The sequence below is a fragment of the Phoenix dactylifera genome, chromosome 12, assembly GCF_009389715.1.
Source record: "Phoenix dactylifera cultivar Barhee BC4 chromosome 12, palm_55x_up_171113_PBpolish2nd_filt_p, whole genome shotgun sequence".
Taxonomy (NCBI): Eukaryota; Viridiplantae; Streptophyta; class Magnoliopsida; order Arecales; family Arecaceae; genus Phoenix; species Phoenix dactylifera.
Window position 1 is genome coordinate 13,483,539 of NC_052403.1, and position 24,573 is coordinate 13,508,111.

The following is a 24,573-nucleotide window of genomic DNA, read 5'->3' on the forward strand; positions in this document are numbered from 1 at the left end:
TTTTCCACCATGGGCCAAAGCGTTGATTTTGTGATTTGCCACCCCAGGCTAAAGCGTAGAATTATGGTTTGCACGAGTCAAAGCGTGACCATGGATAGTCCAAATTAAAAGGATAATTATTGATCAAAAATGTGGTCAATAACGGAAGATAAAATACATGACACCACTATTGAACAAAAATTTTAGACTGATGATATATCTAACATGTTTCTCGAATAAGTTGTATGTTTGATGATGTATATGCATGCATATGTATATGAATTTATTTGAGCTATGTTGAATAATTGTTATGAGGTTTTATGATTTTTGCTTGCATTTTGATATGGTTTATAAGATACATAGTGTCGAATGGATCGAGCATGGAGTTCAAGCATCGTAGTTATTAGTTAGATAGTTGATCTTCTAATATCAAATAAATATTTGAATCTTTATAGTTGAGTAAACTCTTCTAATAATGGATTTATTTAGTTAGACTACTATGGTTAAATTTTATGATTAATTTAATTATTCTGGTGCTATTAAGAACTTTGTTCAACTTATAGGCATTACATGATCTTTAGTGCATCGCTCTAGAGTTCAAGCGGCCGTGTCATATGGCCAACCCAAATGATGGGTTCGAAATGTATCAAATGTGGTATCAAAGCATAGATTTAAGATCACTAGGGACTGTGATAGAGTATCAAAATTTAGGTTTATGATCACTAAAGATTGTGGCAAAAGTGATCCATTAGGTTTAGCTTTTGACGGATAATTTGTCTCGAGTGATAATCCATGGAGAGTTGCATAGCAAAAGTGTGGTGGGTAAGTCACTATGAAACTGGTTGGAAAACATCAATTTTGACTCGGATAGTGTTATGATAGAGAGGATTTAATTCAAATCATGGACACAATACTTAAGAACTCAAGGATTGAGGTAAGGATTGAGTATCTTCAACCCTTTGAAACCTTAGCTACATTAATTTCAAGGATGAAATTATTTTAAGGGAAAAATGTGATGACCCGGCCTGAAGTAGGTAGACCTGAGCATGCCTTGCATGCAAGGTGGGGGAGGAAAAAAACCTCATGCAAATACGCTGGAGAAGGTGGACTCCTGGTAGGAGTCTGTCTTCTTCCCCAATCCCATCGAGCGAAGGGCTCTAGAGCCATGCTTTCCTTTCCTAAACCCTCTCTTTTGTCTATAAAAGCAACCCCCTACCTCCTCTCTAGCATCCATCTTCGAAAATCCCTTAATTAGAGTGGTAAATTGAGCTCTTCCGAGGAGGATTGCTTAGAGATTTTCTATTGATCCGACCACGAGATCTCACCGGAGTCAAGAGACCAATCATCTTGGCAAGAAGATGTTGAACAGGACACCCTACCCCCGAGTTCATAGATCGAAGAGTGGATCGGTGTTTGTTGTACTTGAGTCTAAGACCAATAAAGGTAAAATTTTTGTATGCAATCACCTATATGGATAATATGTATTTTGAAACATATGCCAATGATTTTGGATTTTGCATCATTTGCCGCATGACTGCTGATTGGTCTTTGATATGAATATATATAAATATATATTTCTTTATTATATAGACGTATCAAATATCGATGACTTTAGTTGCTTGGATTATGATTTTTGCTGTTTAGAATATGATGCTGCTTGTTTTGGAATTTAGCAAGAAATGTAATATAAAATTATATTTTTTTCTGGCATGGATGAGATTAACTAATTTGATTGTTAAATGAAAGAATTTGGGCTAGACATATCATGGATTGGCAATTACGGGCCGAATCGTGATACATTGGTTTGTCATCGTAGGCCGAAGTGCGGATTTTATGGTTTGCCACCAGGGGTCAAAGCGTGGAATTTGTCGATCATGGACCAAAGCATAACCATGTATGGTCCAAATTAGATGGATAATTATTGATCGAAAATCTGGTTAATAGCGGAAGATAAGATATATGAAACCACTATCGAACAAAGGTTTTAGACTGACATATTTGACATATTTCTTGAATGAGTTGTAGTTTGATAATGTACATTTACGTATGAATATTTATATGGATTTATTTAAGCGTTGTTGAATAATCGGTATGAGATTTTATGATTTTTGCCTGCAATTTGATATAGTTTATAGTTAATTTTTATTTTAAATTTACTATGTCTATATTGGTATGAATCTAGAGGATTCTTACTAGGCTGTAAAGCTCACACCATCTCTTTGTTTTTTCTTTTCAGGGTTGCACGATGCTTAATCTCGAATGGATCGGACATGGAGTTCGAGCATCGGAGTTATTAGTTAGATAGTTGATTTTCTGATACCAAATGAATATTTGAATCTCTGTAATAGGTCTTCTAATGATGGATTTATTTAGTTAGAGTATTATGATTAAATTATATGATTAATTTAATTATTTTGGTGCTATTGGAAACTTTGTTCAACTTATAGGCTTTGCATGATCTTTAAAGCAGTGATCTAGGGTTCATGCAGCCGTGTCACATGGCCGACCTAGGTGATGGGTTCGAAGCATGACAAGTAGCAATAGAGGCATGTTAGGATAATAGGCAATTGAGTCTACATATATTAGGAGAAGAAAATTTGTTTGATTTAGTAGTGGGTTAAGATGTGATTGTAGTATACAGGTTGTCAAAGGACTGCATATCACCTAGAAGAAATGTGAGCACTTAGGCAAACACCTAGATGAATTGTGCTCATCAACAAATGAATTAATTAAAAACTTGCAAATAGTAAACATTAACTTGAAAGTTATAAAATAATTAGAAGAAAACAAAAGAATAAAGGTGATTGCAAAACAATTTCTCATGAACCTGAGGACCTAGTTGACATGTTAAGAAGTAAAACTGCAACTCCCCCAAGCTATACAATAATAAAAAATTGTTCTTCCAAAAAAGATGCTGAATGATTCAAATTAATGCAACATGCCACTCTACTAGATGGAAAATTAAAACAGATAGAAAGAAACAACTAGTCAAGAATTAGTGAAACGTGTATGTTGTAACTAAGTGTTTGAGCACCATTAAGAAAGATGGTGGAGGTTATAGTCTGTTCTCATAACCTACCTAAAACTCCAACATGTGAACTATAACCTCCATTTGGATTAATGATTCTTAGTCTCTTTTACACCCATATGTTATGTCAATATGTTGCTTTGTCCTTAATTTGCTACAGATATAAACACATGGGAACACTTTGGACATTTTGGTACACAATATTAATCAGTTCAAATTAAGGTCTTTCTTTGAGAAAGAACCAAGATTAACTTTACTGAATTAAATGAACAGAGCATTTTTGGTTAGAGTGGACATGAAAGTTTTCTTTTCAAATAAACAGTTCATTTCATCAAATTACCTTCTTTGTTAGAGTTTAGACAAAATAATTTGTAAGCATAATCAATTCATTACAAAGCTGTAACAAAATTATCATGGCTCTTCACTGGAAAATAGCTTTATGCGGCTTTTGTTTCTGTAAGTTCTACAGCCAGTGGAATAGCAATTTACCAATAACGATTTCTAACAGCCTCTCTAAACCTCAAATGTCCTGGGCTTCCCAATTCACTCACTTTGGGATGTCACTTCAACATGCTTTCAGGTAACAGTAATTATGAGGGATCTTGATCATCCACCTTTGAAAGAAAAGAAGTTGTTCTAGATTAGAATTATGTTTACAAGACTCAGCTTTCTCAAATGTACACTAGACCAAAATCTTTGCATACAAAAGAGTACTTTTAAGCATATATACTTTAAACTGACATAAGGGGATCTTGATCATCAACCATAAAGAAATTGTGTCATTTAAAATCTTTTCTTATCCGTTCAACCTTAACCCTTCTTAGATGTAAACTAAACCCATATCATTGTATAGATAAGAAAACATGTTTCCACCAATAAGCTCTTCGAATTACCACCCTATAAACTATTGACATCCAGCATGCCAACACACCGATCCATCCACTTAGCAGCACGCAACATTCAGCACATGGGCCTTGTTGGGGCTCCTCTTTTGATGACTATGGGACATGAGGAACTCTCATAGGCAGCCATGACCGATAAAACATATTTCTGCTGATTAAATTAGCAAATCTAAGAACATGGCCTACCAAAGTAGCTCAGAAGCTTTAGAATATTTAACTTACTGAATGTCCCTTTGTTTTGTGGAAGGCTTTGATTTTCATTACCTATATTCAAACACCTATCTTTCCATCCAGCATTTGGAGATATTCAGACAGACGAAGCCCACCAGTGACTCCCCCGAGCCAATCTCAAAAACCAAAGAAGCCAAATTTCTATAACCAGAGTCAGAGCTCAAAACATTGCAAGAGCATGTCATGTTTGAAAATTTCTCATGCAGATCCACCAGCATTGTTGGAATTTTACGCTTACTACAAAGGACCGAGAGGCAGGCTTATGCTTTTATTTCTCAAGCAACCCTCAACTCAACTTTATAAACAAAACTAGTACTCTTGAGAGTAGGTAACCATACAAACCAAAACCACACCCAAAAAATGCAGATCGTCACGCCCCCATTAACGAACAATACACAAACTCTACAATAAATTGCATGCATTACCCTGTTCAGAGAAAACGAAAGTTGGGAAATAGGACCCATTCTTAAGCAAAAGATACTAAACTTGAAAGGCGCCACAAAAAGCACAAAGCTGCCTCTTTTATCTCAAAACAACGCAAACAAAAGCAGCAATGCACCATCTTTCGTGCAACAAAAATCATGTCTTGAAGTAAGAAAGAGGGAAATGTGCGGAATGTAGAGCGGAATGGAAGAATGTGGGAGAGAAATCAGCGGCATTGTCAGCGGAAGAGAGGGATTAGATGGCTACTGACCTGAGAAGATGGATTCCATGGCTCCTCCAACCCAGTGGAGAGGAGAGAGGGATACTCTCTTTGCTAGGCCTCAAAGCTGTGGTCCAAAAAAAAGAGAATGGAGAAGGGTGGAGAGGAAAAAACCTAGAAGGGTATTATCACACACATAGAGAAAGAGAAAGAGAGAGAGAGAGAGAGAGAGAGAGAGGAAGAGAGAAGGGGTGGAAAATTTGCTACATTGGCGTTACTAGAAACGGCGAGAGAGTGGCGTGGGATCATCAGATGGGTTGGTGGGAGTGCATGGTCTTTCCGTTCTTTCCCCGAGGAGCAGTTTTTTACCACTTATAACAAAATACTTAATTAATTTTCAAAGGACGGAAATAAATATATGGAGGTGCGGGGAATCGAACCCCGTGCCTCTCGCATGCGAAGCGAGCGCTCTACCATATGAGCTACACCCCCAAGGTAACGGTTGCTAACTTAAATTACCATTCTGCAGATACTTTCCGAAAAATGTATTTATCAATTAAAGAAATTCCCTTGTTTAAAGGTATTTATTATTGTCAAGCTTGCCATAAATGTAAAAAATTTGATCCAAAGTATACATCACCAAGATATTCAAGCAATGCCTGATGAAGACAGGAGACAACAAAGAGCACATTGGCGACAAAAAATTTCTAGGAATGATAACTACAAATAGAAGTGGTCTTTTGAGCAATAAGTAAAAAGTTAAGCTTAGTAACGTAGGACATCTCTACTTCCAACGCTGCCATTTTAGAGCTAGAATCCTTAATTGCTTGTTGTGGGAATAAAGGGCCCGAACTTAGTCCCACATCGACTGAATAGCGAAAAGGTCTGTGCCTTAAATGAAGGGCTCGATTACCCTTCCCTCAGGAGGCGCCTTTTAAAGAACAAAACTGTGAGGGGTGGCACCCTCCAGCGAGCCCACTAGGCCCGGAGCCACCGATCCCCAAAGCGGACAATACCTTCTATGGGGACGCAGCCTTCTTTTCCTATTACAGTTTGGTGGGGGCTAAGGTCTGAGGTTGGAGGAACTTCGACCTCAATAATGGCGCGCCAAGTAGGGGCCCTTGACCTCGGCACAGACTTTTCCGCTGGGGGGGCTGATGTTGTAGGAAGAAAGGATCTCGGACTTAGTCCCACATCGACTGAATAGCGAAAATGTACGTGCTTTAAATGGAGGGCTCGATTATCCTTCCCTCAGTAGGCGCCTTTTAAAGGACAAAACCGTGAGGGGTGACGCGCCCTCCAGCGAGCCCATTGGGCCCGGAGCCACCGATCCCGAAGTGATCCTAACGAAAAATGGTGGATAAAAATAGTGGAAAACTAGATTTCATTGTTAATGATACAAAACTGTCTTTTATTGATATGGAAGGGATTTCGTTGTATAAATTCAAGCTGAAGTATGGAACCCCAATCGTGTAGGCTATAGTATGGATGGCATAGGTGATGAAAGAGCAATAACGGTACTTCAAGATCCTCAAATAAAACTAATGGTAATGGTAGAAATAGAAGAAAAATGGTATTGCTCATCCTACCAGAAAACCAAATTCTCCATTTTGAGAAGTGCTTGAGACTAAACGGGGCATAGCTTGAGCTGACATGGGACTTTTCTCTACGAACTTCTGTAAAAAAAAAGGACAGCCCATTGCATAAGATTTTTATTATTGCGATCTGGGAAGGGTGGGATATATGCAGCCTTACCCGTATGTGCAAAAAGATTATTTCTATATTTTAGACTGACTTTACTGTTGCGCCAAAGATCGCCCTCTCTGAACATCAATTAAGAATATGTATTAATTCTTGACAGTAAAAAAAAGGGAAGTGAAAGACAAAATAGAATGCCAGACGTTAATTATCCAAGTATGTTGGATGAATCATTAGGGTTTTTTGCAGGAATAGCAGGTTTTCAAGTCTTGTTGGATTTCGTTGTGTTGAAAAGCTTCGGAAAAGGAATTTTGGCCAATGTCAATATAATGTATTATGTTAAACATACATTGGAACTGTTTTATGTAACTACACCACGCTAAGGAAACTGTGACAATGATATTGTGTTCCTAAAATTTCCTCAGAGTATCATCAGAAAATCATATTTTTGCACATCCAATGATCAAGCATCAGAACCCATTTGTCATGATATAAGTAATGTTGCTACAGATTAACAATAGATTTATATACCCATGTAGATAAATTGACAAGTGTCTAACCAAACATTATCAAGACTATGAGTGCTATCTGCTTTCAGTTTCTTACTACAAGCTTCCAATTTGCTTAGTCTTCTTTGATTGGTAGCAGCAAGCCTTCGGAAACTATACACAGAATTTGCTACACTTCTACATTACGAGACATGCCATAGTAAGAACGCTACTACACTATCCACCCTCTCTCAGATAATGAAATAAAGAGTGCTACATGTATTTCTCAGGCAGCATATGCGAGTAGAAATGAATCTATAAATCCAAGTTTCTTGGCCCTTTATACGTTCGATACGAGAAAAATGAGTTACAAGACTAGGTTTTCCATAGGTTAATAGAAAATGGGACTGAATCAGATATGCACGTTAGCTGAATGCAGCATAGTTCTCTTTAAGATACTGCAGCCACTCCCAAGTTTTATCCCATGCCTAAATTTTTCAGGAACTCCTCTTTCACCAGCAGTAAAATGTTAAAATATAATTCCATCAAGACACTCCGTAAGTTATTTTATAAGTATTGATGTGCTTCCATTTTGGCATTTATAGTTCTGAATGTCAACAGACCACACAATCAAGCCTCTAAAACACAGCTGTGGTCTGTAAGCAGCTGACGTACCGCAGGGTGCATATCAATATGCAGGGACATATATTATATGTAATAAGTAAAAAAAAAGAAAAACTAAAAAAATAAGTAAAAATTCTTTTTTGGGGGGGTGGGTGGGGGGTGTGGGGGAGAAAAATTCAGATACAAAATTTCACACTTATTTGAGAGCCTATCTTATAACGCATAACGTGTTAAGTTTGCTCAAAAAAAATGTTAACCTTAAAAAACAATATTTTTATCAAACTGAGCTCAATTTCAAGTATGCTAATGCGGAAAACAAATCTACCAATTATCAAATGGAACAACTAAAAATATAAGCTATAGAGATAGATGCATGTCTTATAATTTAATTTAAAATACCCACGAGATGGACAAAATATCTAGTATTTAAGCTATTAATATTCAAAAAGGCACACAAAAATGAATCTTATTCTTCGATAGGTGATTTATCAGGCAACAGCTCATCAATATTAATTTATCATAATCCAAGCGAATCTGGATGATCACAAATGCAGCTGCTAGGACCTAATCTCAGAATATGGAGAAAATTTTCCTTGACTTGTACATTAATAGAAACCAGCACCCGAGCATCAAAACAGGCAGGTTGCATCTGAAGAAAAATAAGAGTTGCTTTCAATTAAATTCAATGCTATTCATAATATAGCATATAGCAAAGAAAAAGTTTTGAGTGTCCAGGTAAGACAAATGAATTCACAAAGCAGCGGAAGCATGCAACTTATAAATGGATGCCTCTCTTTTCCAAAGGAATAATAACTTGCTTTTTTCCGACATTCAGCACAAACCAGAACTATGAAGCAAGATATTGTAATTACCTTGCAAACTTCCCATCACACTCTTTTTCTTGAGTATAGCTAATCCTATATGAACGATTAGGTGGGTATTTGTAGTTAACACTAGTTACAGGGAAGAATAGTCCTGTTCCAACCGTTCCAGAATAGCCGATATTCACAGTTATGAGAACCAACATATAAGCAGACCAAGGTTCGCCATACTGGTGCCAATATCGTACAGCATACCATGAAGCAAACTCTGATTATATGACTTAAAAACAGCAGGCAGAGTATTAAGAAACAGCTACTCAAAATTTTCCAAACAAACTTATCACAAGGAGGATAAAATTTAATCAGACATGTACAACATACATCTGCATAAACTGGAAAGCTACAAAATCCAGAATATTGAAGAAACAAATGTTGAATTGCAGACTACAGAAACTTTTACACAAAACTTTAGGAGTTTGCACGCAAAATCTTCTGAAGAGAGTAAATGTAAGCAAGCCACCTCATGTAACAAAAGACCACATCATTTGTAATGGTCACGGTGGATTTATCAGCATCAGACTTCATATCCAGGATTAATCTTCTGTTGGATATTATCATAACTCTCTAATTCTTGCATATCCTCCAGACTTCCCAAAAACAGGGGAAGCCTCTGATGCAGTTCAACTGGCTGGATTGAAAGAATCCTAGATTTACCATCAGAACCTCTGCCTCCGGCATGCTCCACAAGGAAACTAAGAGGATTCGCTTCATAAACTAAGCGAAGGTGATCTCTTGGATTCATTACCACCCCACCATAAATAAGAGTCCGGTGAAAATCAGCAACCAGCGAACAGACATAGCGAGCCGAATACTTCTTAGGGAACTGTCCCTTACCTTGTCTGACAGCATCGATATATTGCCTTAAACCATCTGGCCAGTCGAAGTATCGTGCGTCATTTACAGAATATATCTGTCCTGACATTGGCAGAGCAGAATAAGAATAAGTAGGCGAGGTAAAAGACACAGTTCATCCGTTCTAGGTAAAGCTTTTCTATTCAAAATAAAATAATTCATCAAATCAAGATTGGGTTAGTTTATCCCATACCAAAAACTGAATTCTCCACCTGAAAAGTATGAGGTTTATGATCAGGTGAGACTACAAGTTCGTACAAGGAGATAATCTCTTACCCCGACGAGGAATTTGTATGCTGGGATGTGTAAGAACAAATTCTCCAGTTGAGTGATCCAAGGTGAATGCATGAGTTCCTGAGCCAAAGCTAATGCATAATACTGTAGCAGATGAATATAACACATAACCAGCAGCAACAAGCCGAGTACCACTTTGAAGAGAATTGAGCTGTGCCTTCTCTTCCACAGGCAGATGGTCTAATTCTACAAGCCTATTATATATCCCAAAAATGGTTCCAGTTGGAATGGAGACATCAATATTTCGGGAACCATCTAGAGGATCAGTAACAACGATAAATGGGCCATCATCAGTTATCCAAATGGGAACTTCATCTTCTTCCGATGCCATAACTGCAACTTTTCCAGAGCTTCGGAGTGACGAGAATATAATGTCATTCTGCACAGTAAGAAATCGTGGCTGGTAAGATATGCAATCTTTGTGCCAAAACTGGCCTATGATCATACCGAAGAATCAGTATCTTAAGTCGGTTGCCTACTCATCATGGATTAATTTTGGCTCATAGAGTATGGTATTAGGATCACCAGTGTGCAGCATTGACTGAAATAGAGTACAGCAGCAATTAATTCATGAAGCATTTGCAGATTTTTTTTTTTTGGAAACCCGATTGTATGCTACCATTGCATATTTTTTATAGTAAATTCAAATCTAGGTCCCTGTTGGTGCAGATTATTTCCAATACATTATTAATGAATTTTAAGCATCGAACAGCTGAAAAAAAAAACTTTAATCAATGTGCCTTATCCCAAATATAAACAGTTGGCTTCAAAGATCAAGGTACGATCTTCCATGGTTTAAAACATCTTACAACCAATAACTAGTCGCTAGTCAATAAACATCCAGAACAAAAATGAAATTAAGAAGTACCAGCACGAATGCATGGTATCAAAGCTAAAGGATTCTATGCTATTTTTCCATTCCTTTCTTGATTCCTTCTGTTATTTATGTTCTTTCCCCTTTTATCATGCTAGTAAACAAGGACCTGAGTTCAAGATCAGCGATCTTCATCAAGTCAAATATGAGAACTTTGACCAATTTGACACCAAACTGACATCTATCAACAATGATGTGATGTCAATGAATGCTACAATGAAAGCAATTGCAGCAGCCTTAGGCATTGAAAAGCTCCGTAGGTCGAACTACAAATCAAGGATCTTAACTATGAAGAAGCTTAAGAACTATTGCATGAAGAGACTGAGATTAAATCTTTCCCATGTGAGGAGCATGTGATTGAAGTTCCATGATGCAAACAAGCTATTAACTGAAGATCAACCATCCGAGAACCATGTAGAGAATGGTTCATTTAGCATTCAAAAGGTAGAAAATCAAAGTAATAATGATCCACACATAGAGCATGCATCGCAAGATCAAGTCATACTCCTAAAGGCAAGACGGAGATCGAGCAATATGAAAATTCATTCCTCATTGATTGGCTGCATTCAACGAAGATTGTCATCAAACAAATAATCCATAGCTTGTTGGTTCTCAACAAATGGACATCAAGTCAACCAATCAACATTGTGATTGCGAGAAAATTTTATATGGGCCTTCATCATCAGCTCTTGGGGATTCAGCGGGAGATCAAGCTTCTGAGTGGCATCACGAAGTCATGCACATGAGACATGTGCAACAAAAGCATATGATGCGGTAACATCCTTTGGGTCCATAAAGTGGTCAACAAAGTTCCAACGGCATCCAATTTATCAATGATTGAATTTTATATTTGTCTGGTCGTGTTCACAGATTTGTGTTTTCTTAAAATTAGAGGTCAGTTGCTCTTCACACCATTGTAGCATGAACAGTATATGCTACAGTATCATGGCCTATTAAGAGTTCTAGAGTCCAAATTGGTTAGTTAATTAGTGTGATTTTAAGGGATTTATTTCCAAATTTGTGAGAGTCCTAAAATAGCAATAATCTTGCTTAGAAAGAAAGTCAAAAGGGATTTAAATAAAGCTGTACAGCCAGCAATCCAAGGATCATTGACACTGAATTTTAAAGAAAAAAAGAAAGGCTAGTTCAGCCGTCTCTCTCTCTCTCTCTTGTGTACTTCTTCCTATCCTTATTATTCTCTTTTCTTTCTCTACTAGTTCAATTCTCTTTACCTCTTATTCTATTTACTGTTCTGCTTGCAATACCTAATATCAACAGATATCAATTTCTTTAAACAGTTTTATTACGATCTATTTGCTACATTAATCTACTGCTTTGATATACTACGTTCTCTCTTATATATATCATCAAGGGTTTGAAATTACTTCTGTATTTTGATTTTTTTTAAAAAAATTAAATCCATTGCTGCATATATAATGTGTGCATTATTTGATGTAACATGATCAAAGATTTATATTTGACTGTCTAAGAGAGCTTCAGATTGTGATTTGACTTATCATCCCATATATAGGACACCTAGATAGATTTTTTTTTTTTTTTTTTGAACAGATAGTGCCCCAAATTTCAAGTTTTCTTATTGACTATCCTGATCTCAGAATCTGGACAGCAAGCAACAAAGTCCTTCATAAACCTAATCCTTTGTCTCAAGGTCCACCATCGCATGCAGGCAGACCTAAACCTAGCATCCTACGTCAACATATCAACAATGTCCTTTCTTACATGCAAAGCTTTCATATAGCTGCAGAAATCTATGGCATAGAGTGAACTCACACCACAGGAGGAATTTCCTAAGTGTAAAATTCAAAATGCTCAAAATTTATACTTCTCTTGTAAAGAAATTACTGATTTTGCAAAATGTTTTATCTATTTGTGATGGAAATAGGGTCATCTGCAAGTGCATTTTATCCACAATGATGTATGGAGTCATAAATCCATTTGAAAATAATTACTTTGTTTGTAATTTTTTTACGTATGTTGGGTGGAAAATGAGGTTGGTTACAAGTACAGTATATTCAAATGCCATCTAGACTCAATCCAGCTTGCTAGTATCTTGGGTTTCTGGAACTCAGAAAGCAGAGACGAGAATGTAGTTATGTAAAGGAGTCATAGATTGCCTGAAGACAAGGAAGAAGGGAAAAACAGGGGCAGTAGGAGAAAAAAATGTGGAAAATACAGTTAAAACTTTGTTTCAAATCATATAAATTTTAATATGCAACTCTCCACTAAGACAAATACACCACTATTTGGGGTGGAATCAAGCAAAATCTCAATCCAAACCAAAAAACAATCCTAGTTATGATTATAGGATAATAGAAAAACCTCAAGATCCCAACTAAAAATCTTAATCCATTGATAAAACCTAGAACATTTGGGCAAGCTTTGATTCATGGAGTATGGAGGTCAAACAATTTGAGACAGGTGTTAATCTATTTCAATGGAAGTATATATCTGAATGTGGTGCAAAGTTAATTATCATTAAAGAAAGAGCATGTGGTGCATGAGACTAACCAAGGGAAACACAATCAAATGCTGCAATATAGTCATATATTAATTAATGATTCATCTGCATATCACAATGGTTGATTATGTTTTTGTCAATAGCATAGTCAGTCAGTCAATGAATTCCCCAATAGTTTCATACCTCAAAAAAGTCATAAACATACTATGTTTCTTTTTGTAAATTCAACAATCATCCTTCTTATGAACGTTAATCACTACTAAAGTCTTAAATTCCATTTTACTGAAGTCTATCAACAATATTTTACTCATTCTAGATAAAGAAAGAAAAAAATTATACTGTGATTGCAAATTATGTGCCAAAAGAGGGCAACTTGCCCAGACTTTACCCAATTTCAAATGGCCTATATTTCGATTCTTAATGCTATTGCATAACAAAAGAAAAGAACTTTATGACAATTAATAGAAAATTTTCTCATCTTCTTTTCTTCTCCAAGATGTGAAAAAGTGGTCCAGGTTGCAGATTCAGTTTGTTGGCACAACTCAAATAGCAATGGCTTTGTAGCCTCCTCCTCATGAAATTCAGATCTTAAAAAAAAATTCCAAACCAACCACAACATAATGGCCTGACTTTGAATATGAATATTTTTTTATATAAAAAAAACTTTTTACTGTCCCCATTAAGGTGAGTTCAAACCCCATCATTATCATCAGCTTCCCAGTCTTTCTCCAAGCCTCATAACCCCAAAATTCCCTTTTCCCCTTTGTAATTTCTACAAACCTTTCAAATTTTCCATATTCAGATCTTGGCAGCACATGTAAACTTCAAGAGCCTGTGATACCGTTCTCTTCATTGGACTGTGTTAGGACACTCCAAACTATGTTGCCAGAAGCAAAACAACCACACCACCAAAAATTTGGTTTGAAGGGTGAAAGTGGATTCCACCACTCCTACTATGCCAACCACAGTATGTTCAACAATTTAAAAAGCTGATTCGATCCCAACCCAAAGGATGGTAATCATCAATCCTCTTAACCTCTGCAAGAACTGGGGAAAAAAGGAAAAGAAAAGAAAGGCATTTCTTTGTCTTCTCTATAGAACAAGTCTGTTCTTATAACTTGAGCAAAGATCCATCCCTCACCCCATCTCCAGCAGTTGCCACCATGTCATCAAGTTAGAGGCAGCATCATGCTATAACAGAAATCAAAGGAACAAGTCACCTTTAATGATCCAAACACTTTCAAAAGGTAAATTCTAGACTCTTGCAAATTCCTCATTTTGCTTAAAAAGCCCTTCACTCTACTAAGTTCTTAGCATTCAAATCCCAAAATTTGGCCTTTATAATGTGTTCCTATGACTACACTCATCCATAAACCAACTTTCCCACCCACAGTCCCTATAGCTGCTTCTCTAAATGGCACATCCACCTCTTCCAACTCCTGAATTTCCCAATATTCCATCTTTTTAAGTTATGCAACCTCTCCCCCTGCCCTTCATTTACAATACAATAACTACATCCTTATATGCTGAGATCATTGCCTAGCATTTTTTTTTCTTTTTGTTTCCAAGAACTACCATAACAGTTAATGACTAAAGAAATATATGAAATCCACAAACTATGAGACTTTAGCTGCTTAAACAGACTAATCACAACAAAACATTTCGTATAATTGTTCAAAAAAAAGAACCCATAATGTTAAGAATTGAAATGCCAAAATTATATCAGGTGTCTCGGGCAATAATTCCATCAGATAACCTTGCTTTCATCAAGCATCATAAATGCCAGCTAGAAAAGAATTTTAAGAAAGTCCTCAGTACCGCCTCTTTTAGCAGAAATTCTCTATGGATGCCAACTAAAACTCCCAAAGCACAGCTCCATTTACCCAAAAATACTAATTTGAAAGATGCCCACGACCAAAAATTGTCCGAGAGCAAGAACCATGAAAGAAAATCAACAAAAACACCGACAAAAAGATAAGAAAATCGATAGACAAAATATTGACAAAAAGATAAGAATTGGAATTACCCAAAAACTATTTCGAGCAACTTGAGAGACCGATTTGTGCAAAATTATGGAAAAAGGAAATCAGAATCAAAGTACCGAAACTATATCGAGAGGCTTGGGAGCGTCCCTCCCCGAAGACGACGACCCATCTCCACCGCCGCCGCTGCCCTGCCGGCCGAGCTCGGAATTGAAGGGAGAAGCGACCACGGCGGCGATCCGCTTGCAGGCGTGCTGGATGTGGGCAAGGAGGACGGCGAGGTCGTCGCCCACGTCAGCCCCTCCCTTCCCGGCGTACTCCAAGAGGGTCCGGTGGCCCCCGCCACCCGATGTACCGATCTCCGGTTTGGCCCTCAGGGAGGAGAGGTGCCTCCTCATTCGACCACTGACGGCGAAGAGAGCGATTCTGGTGGGGAAGGAGAAGGTCCGGGTGCTCGGTGGCGGGAAGTGGAGGGGGGGAGATGGCGGGGAATTCGAATTCGGGATGGGGGTTGAGAGGAGGAAGGAGGATTGCATCGCTGAGGCTATTAAGCGGGCGCGGATGAGGTAGGAATGGTGGCGATGGATCCAGCCATCATCGCTCACAGTTCTGCTAAAGACAAGCTCTCTTGACCAGGGAAACGAGAGAGAAATGCAAGGATGGGTAAGAATTATCACAGACTTCACAGTAGACATTGATGGATATGACTGCGTATTTAGTAAATAAGCTATTGATTTTAATTTATATTTTTTTCTTAATTTTTTTTTATGAATAATTTTTTAAAAATTTAAATTTGTATGAATATTCCCTTCAAACTTATATTTATTTTTGCACCCTCATAAAATATTATTTTTCAACAAATATCCCTCGTATAACGGTTATTCTAATATCGTTAATAAAAACCATATTTATTTTAATTAAAAATAACATAGAATTTTGAAATTACTTTTTTTGTCTTCCATGATCACCTTATAAATATTTATTTTTGTACATCTATCTGTTAAGAGTATTTTAGTCATTTTAATTTAAAATCATTAATTTTTTAACAGTTTTAAATAGCACCGGTACATATGCAAAAATAAGAATTAAAAAAAAGATAAAATAGCAAAATAAGTATTTACAAAGATATACATGCAAATATCACTTTTGGAGGAATATTCATACAAAATTCGATATTTAGGAGAATATTTATACAAAAAAAAACTTTTTTCTTTTAAAAGATCTATAATTACAATATTTGATATTTTTTGAAAATTAGATAGATTATTCATAGTCGATAATCTCACCAAATCACTTGATGAATATTTTATTTCTTTGGAAATTGTCATTGTATAATTCACAAAAAATATTAAATATATTATTAATCTGTAAATTATTTGTTGTCTCATTATCTTATTATAGGTTGTAGCCAAGCTAAATGTGAGCGAGCAAAAAATTTTGCTCAAGTTTGGCCCGTTTTGCAATTAAATGGAGCTCGAGCCATTTTATTTAATTCCTACTTGAAAAAGAGCTATTCAGGAATAGCTTATATAAGGAATCTAATGAAACGTTTGTATTTTTCCAGACTTTCACTTATATATTTTGGACTGATTTTTTTAATTATATTTCACTTCATAGTTAAAATATACTCTACTATTTTATCAATTACATTAATTTATAATAAATAAATATAAAAAAATTAATATACATTATTTTAGAGAAAGTAAGTAATTTGGATATTATATTTTCTGCTAAATTTAGTCGAGCTTAAATGAGAGAAATCTTGCTTTAGTTCAATTTACTTGCTGCCCAAGTAAACCAAACTCAAGCCAAATTTCAAGCCAAACTATATAAAAATTTACTACTTAAGAGTAGTACTTAGCATTGTAAATCAAGTTGGACGGATGGATATGATTACATCACGATAAACATTGATGGATATGAATGTGTATTTGGTAAATAAGCTTTTGATTTTAATTTGTGTTTTCCTTTTGCCTTTTAGAAGAGATATAATTACAATATTTGATATATTTTTGAAATTTTGATAATTATTCATGGCCAATGATCTTGCCGAATTACTCAATGAACAATTCATTTGTTTTAGGAAATCATGATTGGAAAATTCTTAAAAAGTCTTGAATATTCAGATTTATGCCTTTTTCTCAAAAAAAAAAATATATCTTGGGACTTGTATCATTTTCGTATTATTGGTACAAATAAAAAAAAAAAGAAATGCAAGTATAGATTCATGTAAATCTTCAATTTACTAGCATCTAAAACATAGTCAAACAGATTTTCATAAAATTGTATGCTTTCTATTTTTGCTAGAGCTCTCACTTTTGCTATCTATGATTTTGATATCTCCATGTTCCTGCATTGCTCATTTTAAATCATTTGAATCAAAATTATTAACATAATAACATCAATCAAGTGCCTCACAGTTCAGCAATGGTTCTTTACGAGCATCAAATTCAAGCTGGGCAACGGGTAGGAAATTGCCTTCTGGGAGATCAATGGCTTCTGGAGAAAACACTTAAAAGAGATCTTCCCAACCGTCTATGCTATAACCTCAAGACCAAATGCAACAGTTACAGAAGCCCTTGGCTCTTCAGAGATTCAGATAGGCCTCACTACAATCCCAAACTAGAGAGGCCTGGTAGAACTGCAACACCTCTCGGACCTCTCAAAAGAAACAAACCTCACAGAAGAGGAAGATGGTATTGAATGAAAAATGGGGGAGTAACACAGTCTTCACTGTCAGAAATGGCTACAAGATTTTACAGCCATGGAAGCATCATATCAAGCTTTTCACTAATAAACTGGAGGATGCCACTCCCAGAAAAAATAAAACTATTTAACTGGTTGGCGTTCAACAACATAGTTTCAGAAAGCTAACTGTGGAGGCCCTTTGGACCTTGTGGAGAGGTGAAAGATTTAAAGGAAGAATCAACAACTGCATGGGATTGCATGGTGCATGGCAGTTACTTGCTGGTGTATATGGAACGAAAGAAACGATCAGAATCTTCAGGCGCGAAGCAACCTCGCCATGGCGGATTGTAGATAAAGTAATCTCCCTAATACAGAGTCGGACGTCCAGATACGGAGGGAAACTCAAGCCGAGCATCAGCTTGTTGATCCAAAACAGGAGTGACATAGTGAAGTGGAAAACGGAAGAGCAAGCACCGATTCTTCAGGTCTTTCTAATAATGCGAAATAGTAAATAAGCTTGTGTTTAGCATCACCTTCACTTTTTTATTTAAAAATAAAAAATAAACAAATTATTTATATATTTTTGTTTAAGTTTTGAAGAATATATACATGTTTGTTATAGAAAATTATTTTTAATTTTATAGACATTAAGAAAAACAATTTGTCTTCCCGTATTTCTTAGTAATAGTAGTGGTGGCATTGATACTGATGGTGATGGTGGTTATGGTAGCCGTAATTGCGGTAATAGTGGTGATGGTGGTATAAATGCATAGGTAGCAATGGCAATAGGGCTAGAAATAGGTTTAGACTAGATCGAAGCTCATCAAGCCGAGTTGACTCTATCTGGCCTTGAGCCTAACTCGAGAAGGTCTCATTGAATTTTATGTCAAGTTTAGGTTAATACTTAGTCCAAGCAGAGTTTGATCTAAAGTTCGGACTCAACTCCAATCTTGGCGTCCGAACTTGAAACCCTAAGCCAAAATCAAGTATCCAGACTAAAGTTTTGCGGTACCTATCCTATCATGCTTGAGCATGGTGGAGGTCAAAGACATGGATTCAAATAAGACCCACCGTATGCATGCACAAATCTCTCTCTCTCTCTCTCTCTCTCTCTCTCTCTCTCTCTCTCTCTCTTCTCTTCTCCCGTCAAGCCTCACCCTCGCTTCCTCCCATAGCAAGATGTTAGCCTCGTCCTCCCAACCTCCATGATGACCCCTCCATCGTTAGATCTTCTTCCCACACCCTCCTCATACATTGCTGTTGTTGCCGCCAAATCCTCTCTCTCACCCACTTCTCCACCCCCCCCCCCCCCCCCCCCCCCCCCCCCCCCATGAATGCCCAATCCTCCTCAGCCTTTTTTTTTTTTTTTTTATCATTATTGAAGAATGATCTCTCTCTCCCCCACCCTTTCCCTTGCCTTCTCCCCTACATATTCGACTCACTCGGGCTGAACTTCGACTCACTCGGGCTTAAGCTCGACTCAAAGCTAGAAATGTTTGTTTAGGCTAGGCTTGGACAAAAAAGTGGTTCGACCCGATATAGCTCATTTTTAGCCCTAAATTGTAACGATGGCAGTAATGGTGGCAATGTGGTAACCCTATCAATAAAGATGTTAGTAATCTTGCAAGTAGCAAGATAAGAATTAGTGGTGGTGGCAAATATATCAAGGACATGGAAAGAGATTTTTGCTTAAAAAACTTGAACTCTAAATTCTTAAAAGCATGGATTAGAATTTTCTTGCTTGTATCTTTTTTTTTTTTAAGCTTATAATAAAAATTTAAAAGCAGAAAAAGGTGTCACCTTATTTTTTTTTCCAAGAGTTTTCTTACTTTTATTTTTAGAGAAAGAAAGCAGAAAATATGTGATGCCAAATAGGTCTTAAATGTGTAACATTTTATTGAATAAATCTTCATGATGGTCGTAAGTGGGAACCATCTGGCAATCTAAAATAAAGTAAAATATTAGATCATGAAAAAAAATCCATGGCCATCCACCACCCTTCCTTCTGGTTTCACCTGCCGAAACGAATCAGATGATCTGAACCGTAGGATCATTACACAACAAACCCGGTTGAATCAGACCATCCGACGACATAAAGAGCCATCCTACGGGTTTCTTCTCCCAAACCCTAGATCCCAAAGATCTCTCACCGGCGCTCGAAGAGAGCGAAAGAGAGAGCTCGAGGGATGGCGAAGTCGCTGCGGTCCAAGAGGAAGAAGAGGCTCAGGACGCTAAGGAGGGAGATCGCCGAGCCCTTCTACGACAAGAAGGAGGCCGCCAAGCTCGCCGCCCAGGAGGCCGCCCTCGGCGCCCCCAAGCTTCCCGTCCGCGGCCCCCCCGCCGCCGCGGAGCCCTCCACCGCCATGGGTGAGCGATCCCTCTCCCTCTCCCTCTCTTTTTCTTCGTTGGCTCATATCTTTCTGAATTTAGAATTCCTCTCGTCGATTCCATGGCTGTTGGGCTTCAATGTCTTACGATGAGCTATTTGCTTAACCCTAATAGTGAAGACTTCTGAGCTCAGGCGACAGCAGTAACATCCATATCCCCAATTTGATTAAGTTTAACAAAGATTTGGAACTACGTTTGACAAATAGTTATAAAAACTGAATATTTATTGTTAAATATTGTTGAAGGATGGTCTGTTAACAAGGACTTGATCGAATTAATTATGAAAAAAGAAAAGTTTTTTTCGAGCAACTAGCAGAGATATAGAATTAGTAGGAAGCCGTTCATGGCAAAGCAAAGATTTTGAGGACAATGTGTTGAGTTACATAATTGGGAAGTATGGAGTAAGAAATTAGCACGTTCGAGGAAGCATAGAGAACCGTAGGAAAGTTGGAATCTTTGGACATGTACAATAGGCTTGGATGAGATCACGAATGACAACGAAAAAGATGGGTAAAAAACAAAGAAGACTTGGATGCGATCATGAAAACCAAATACAAATTACTTACTGCCTTCTTGATTGTGCTAGTGGTTGGTGGTAGGTAATATGAGAGCACAAGTATTAGTTGTGACAAAATTGTATTAAGAGGTAGTCCAAAAAAACTCCTAAGCCTTGTGCTTAGTCCTTTGTATGCTTGCAGCTCCTTAATGAACTAGGTGAAGCTTGTCTCTCCTTTTGCCAATATGTGAGCATATCCTGTATAGTGTATCTCATGAAGGTTGATTCTTCCAACAGGGAATAGTTGAAGGCTACCATGAATATTCTGTCCATGACAAACAATAAGAACAGGTGAACAACTACAGGGGATCTATGTCTGAGAATGTGACAGTTTAAATTTGAATATCTTGAAATTTGATCGACTCTAACATTTAGATGGTCTGGGTATTCAAGTATTTTTTTTGAAGGCTGAACAATTACTAGTGTCAATATGGGAGTGCCCCTTTCTGCTAGTTGGGTTTGTGTGTACCCTTATCTGATTTGGAGGCTGAGATTGGCCTTTCAACCTAGCTCTAGCTGCATTTGGGCTCACATAAATTTTTCCTTTTCACTAGTTTGTATTCAGCGATCACCTTCAAAACTAAGTTAGATGGAAAACTGCGCTAATATACCTCTAATAAGAATACCTGTGCTTCTCTCTCTCTCTCTCTCTCTCTCTATAATATATATATATATATATATATATATATATATATATATATATATATATATATATATATATATTATGGAGTCTTTTATAGTTTCATACTTCATCAATCGTTTGTTTTTGATGTACCTTTTTCCATTGTTTCTGGACAGATGTGGAAATGGCTGATGGAGGAAGTTCTCAAGGTGATCAGTCCAAATCACTCTTGAAGCCTGTTGGTGGTATAAGTAAGAATAAGATAAAGAAGAAATTAAAACTGAAGAAAGGGAAGAAACATGGTAAAGGGAAAGGAAAGATCAGGAAACGCAATATATAAGTGGAACTTCTGGTGGTGAAAGGGGAATCCTTTATTATGTGGTTAGTGATTTTTGGTTCATCTGTTAATGTAGTGATCCTTTTATTAGCCTTGGGGAGCAAAGGCAGTGCTTTTCTAAATACCATTTCAGTGAACTTGAGTAATCAGTACCCATGTTGAAGTAGACTTCCTATTGCATTTTTCAGTTTATTTGTAGCTTTGTTTTCGGTCATTCAGATGCTTTCTTTTCTTTCATTTCATTTTTTCCCCTCTCCTTGGTTTGTTTCTTTGTACCACTTCTACTGATTAGATAGATGTATGCTATGCCTGTGATTGATGTATGAGGCAGTGATAGCCTGTAAGGAAGGAGGTCAGAAGACTTAGACAATCAGGTTCAGTCAATTGGGTTCGGCTCATGCAGTATCTACTCGGTTGCGAGGTATGCTGCATGCAAATGTTAATGGCTGTATTGATTCTAGGGTTATGTAATTGTGCCACCTTATTGGAGAGGAAAAGGGCAAAGATGGCATCAAGGAGGCGGTAACCTCCAATTAGGCGACCCTTTTCTGTTACCTAACAAAAAAATATGGGCACTCTCACACACTATATCAGCCATGATTGAAAGCTGAAACCTATCCTATGCTTTAGAACCCTCATTGCATATTGTAACAATTCCATTAGCCAATACACTTTCCAACAACTGAGTTCCCTACATAGTAGCACTCGGCCTTAAGTTTAGGCCAAACTAGGTCTGAAATCCCTTAATATGTTGTCTATTCCTTAGTTTGCAAGATCCAACTTCCACCGAACTAATCAAATCTTAGTGAAAAGTGGTTTGGTGCAACTGAATCCTTGCAAAAGGTAATGAATCGTGGGAGAAAATGAAGTATTTAAGTGACATAATTGCTGCATCTAATTTACACTCATAATATACTGTGAGGTGTTCAGCTACAGCAAACAATTTGTTGATCGCAGCTGTTGGTGACTTGATTACCTGCCTTGCATGCTAAATTCTCAAAACATAAGGGATGCCTGCATTAGTCTGCATTGTAATTAAACATAGTTTATATGATTCAATTAACTAGGCAAGAATAAGTTGATGTTAGTAGAAGTGGTGTATGATAGCTTTAAACCTGCCCCTCATGCAACAGCCAACTTTTTCTAGATCCATCCAGTTAGGTCCTGCTAATGATCAAGCAAAAAGAAAAAAGAAAAAAAAAACTGTGCATTTGATTAGGACGGAGCATCTGTATTTTATGGTTTGGTATATGTACTGGTTCTGGTGCTGACAGAGAAAAAGAACTTGTGCTATAAGAGAAAAAAGGGGAAAAAAGAGAATGTCATGGGAGCTTTAGATTCCATAATTGCTTCTAATCTTTTGTCCATCGATGATAATGCTGGTATGTTTCCTGTTGTATTAAAGCAGCTGTCGGGTTTCTCAGATTCTAGCTACATGTGTTACCGTCCTATGTTTTTATCTCCATTTTTATGATATATTAGTTTCAGATCACTGTGTATCAATCTGTTGCCATCGAAAATCAATTTGACCGAGGTGCTGGAGGGCCCGGCAATTGACTATTCAGATTGTAGAAGTCAGTAGAAGATTGCGATGTACCTCTACAGCGGCAAAGTAGTTGTTAATATGCTCGGGGAGCGATGGCTCTAGTCAGTCGTTCTCAAGATGGAGTTGGGAAGAGAAGACCGTGTTGGCTCAGAAAATAATGTGGGATCTTTAGTGGGCACCAAAGAGACGAAGCTTGATGGCAGTCAAGTTAGACCAAGATAGAGAACTTAGGCCTCCAGAGTCATCCTAGGATTCATCCAATTCACATTCTGTGAAAATTAAAACTCTTCAGCGCCTGTCTTTGGAAATTCCACTCGATCCTGTCATCTCTATATCCAATTTAACTGCCATCAAACTTCGGTGCCCGCTGAAAGTCTCACATTATTTCTTAAGCCAACATGACGTTGTGTATTAGTATTTTATTGATTTTAGCTCGATGATGCTGCGGCAACTTCTAGAGTATCAATGGCGAACAACCTTGCTGATAACTAGAATAGTTGTCTATAAAATTAATTAGGTATCAGATCTTGAATGGAAAATCAAATGCGTCATAATCTAGTGGATAAAATAATAAACTGAGCCTTAAAGTCGAACAGATGCTGCCTCCACCAAAGAATCGATTCTCTTCGGTTCTCTTTTACTAATTTACAGACTGTATGTTCCAGTAGAGCATTGCTTAAAGAAAGAAATAAATATACACACAATCTCCATAAAATATATACAAGTCTACTACATTGTTCTTCTTTAGTGGAACAATTTGCTAGCTCTTGCATCTATGAACTATGAACCAGTCCTCTCAGCAAGATTAGCAATTATTATATATTCATATTTGGGATTGCATCCGTATGCGCTGGGATGGTACTTAAGAAATAGTAGCATTTTGTTTGACCTAGTGGGTGGATTAATCAAAAGAAAAGCTAAAGTATTAATTTATTACCTGCTTCTGCCATCCTTTTGGTGAGCCTGGATAACTTTATAATTATGTTTATATTATATTCGCACCAACTGGTTTGTCTTCTCTCATCCCATTTATCTTGATCATATGATCCGATGAGAAATTAATCAGAGTGACCAAGATCATGGTTTAAATAACACCACTATGAGTCATTATAATTACTCATACGATTACCATTATTTGTATGATCAACCCTTGGATTTCTTCTTCTTCTTCTTTTTTTGAAATAGCACTAACTTCTTTCTTGATATCTTAATTTTAGTGTTTGAGGCAAAGGCAACATAGGGCATGCCCTCGATCTTCTTTGACAGGCAGAAAGGAAATCTATGAAGCAAGATAATCTTGATTTCCAGCGGTCGACTGTTCTCTATCGTAACCTGGCAGCAAGGCGGATGTTTATCTGAAATTTGAAATTTGAATTGTAAAATTTGAATGATGTTTAATTTTTGTAATGAGGGATTTTTAAATTTCAAAATTGAATTTCTTTTACTATGTTGGATGGAAGCAGGGTTTTTTTTTTTTTTCT

General features: G+C 37.0%; 4 protein-coding genes and 1 non-coding gene across 8 annotated transcripts in view; 2 read left to right on the forward strand and 3 right to left on the reverse strand.

The window, feature by feature from the left end:
• LOC103718758 (receptor-like cytosolic serine/threonine-protein kinase RBK1) overlaps positions 1-2,423 on the forward strand; it is a 27,097-nt gene extending 24,674 nt beyond the window's left edge. The window contains exon 7 of the mRNA XM_026809147.2: positions 2,216-2,423. Coding sequence (XP_026664948.2) covers positions 2,216-2,284 — 69 coding nt within the window. The 3' untranslated portion in view covers positions 2,285-2,423. The remainder of the gene's footprint in view (positions 1-2,215) is intronic.
• The window catches only part of LOC103718757 (VIN3-like protein 2), a 21,407-nt gene extending 16,271 nt beyond the window's left edge, over positions 1-5,136 (reverse strand). For 2 of the 4 annotated variants that reach the window (XM_039132632.1, XM_039132633.1), the window contains exon 1: positions 4,835-5,136. Coding sequence is in view for 1 of the 4 variants with exons in the window: in XM_008807707.3 (XP_008805929.1) it covers positions 4,835-4,853 (19 nt within the window). In the remaining 3 variants the exon portion in view is untranslated. Of the gene's footprint in view, positions 1-3,496; positions 3,622-4,834 lie in introns of all 4 variants that reach the window. The other 2 variants (XM_039132634.1, XM_008807707.3) reach the window with 2 other exon arrangements.
• A 66-nt stretch (positions 5,137-5,202) lies between these two features.
• TRNAA-CGC lies at positions 5,203-5,275 on the reverse strand. The gene has a single exon. It is a non-coding gene; the product is annotated as a tRNA-Ala (tRNA).
• A 3,441-nt stretch (positions 5,276-8,716) lies between these two features.
• On the reverse strand, positions 8,717-15,601 carry LOC103718756 (fructose-1,6-bisphosphatase, chloroplastic). The gene is made up of 3 exons (XM_008807706.4): positions 15,075-15,601; positions 9,603-9,999; positions 8,717-9,389 (listed from the first exon to the last, which is right to left on the reverse strand). The coding sequence occupies exons 1-3, from the start codon at positions 15,489-15,491 to the stop codon at positions 8,989-8,991; spliced, it is 1,215 nt and encodes a 404-aa protein (XP_008805928.3). The 5' UTR covers positions 15,492-15,601; the 3' UTR covers positions 8,717-8,988.
• A 4,124-nt stretch (positions 15,602-19,725) lies between these two features.
• On the forward strand, positions 19,726-21,788 carry LOC103699644. Its single transcript, XM_039132638.1, has 2 exons — positions 19,726-20,010; positions 21,386-21,788. The coding sequence occupies exons 1-2, from the start codon at positions 19,830-19,832 to the stop codon at positions 21,547-21,549; spliced, it is 345 nt and encodes a 114-aa protein (XP_038988566.1). The 5' UTR covers positions 19,726-19,829; the 3' UTR covers positions 21,550-21,788.
• The last annotated feature ends 2,785 nt before the right edge of the window (positions 21,789-24,573 follow it).

Coding starts and splice junctions, on each gene's coding strand:
- LOC103699644 (XM_039132638.1), top strand. CDS start 19,830: ATGGCGAAGTCGCTGCGGTCCAAGAGGAAGAAGAGGCTCAGGACGCTA. Junction 20,011..21,385: donor GGAGCCCTCCACCGCCATGG/GTGAGCGATCCC, acceptor GTTTCTGGACAG/ATGTGGAAATGGCTGATGGA.
- LOC103718756 (XM_008807706.4), bottom strand. CDS start 15,491: ATGCAATCCTCCTTCCTCCTCTCAACCCCCATCCCGAATTCGAATTCC. Junction 10,000..15,074: donor AGCCTCTCGATATAGTTTCG/GTACTTTGATTC, acceptor CTTACTGTGCAG/AATGACATTATATTCTCGTC. Junction 9,390..9,602: donor CATACAAATTCCTCGTCGGG/GTAAGAGATTAT, acceptor TGCCAATGTCAG/GACAGATATATTCTGTAAAT.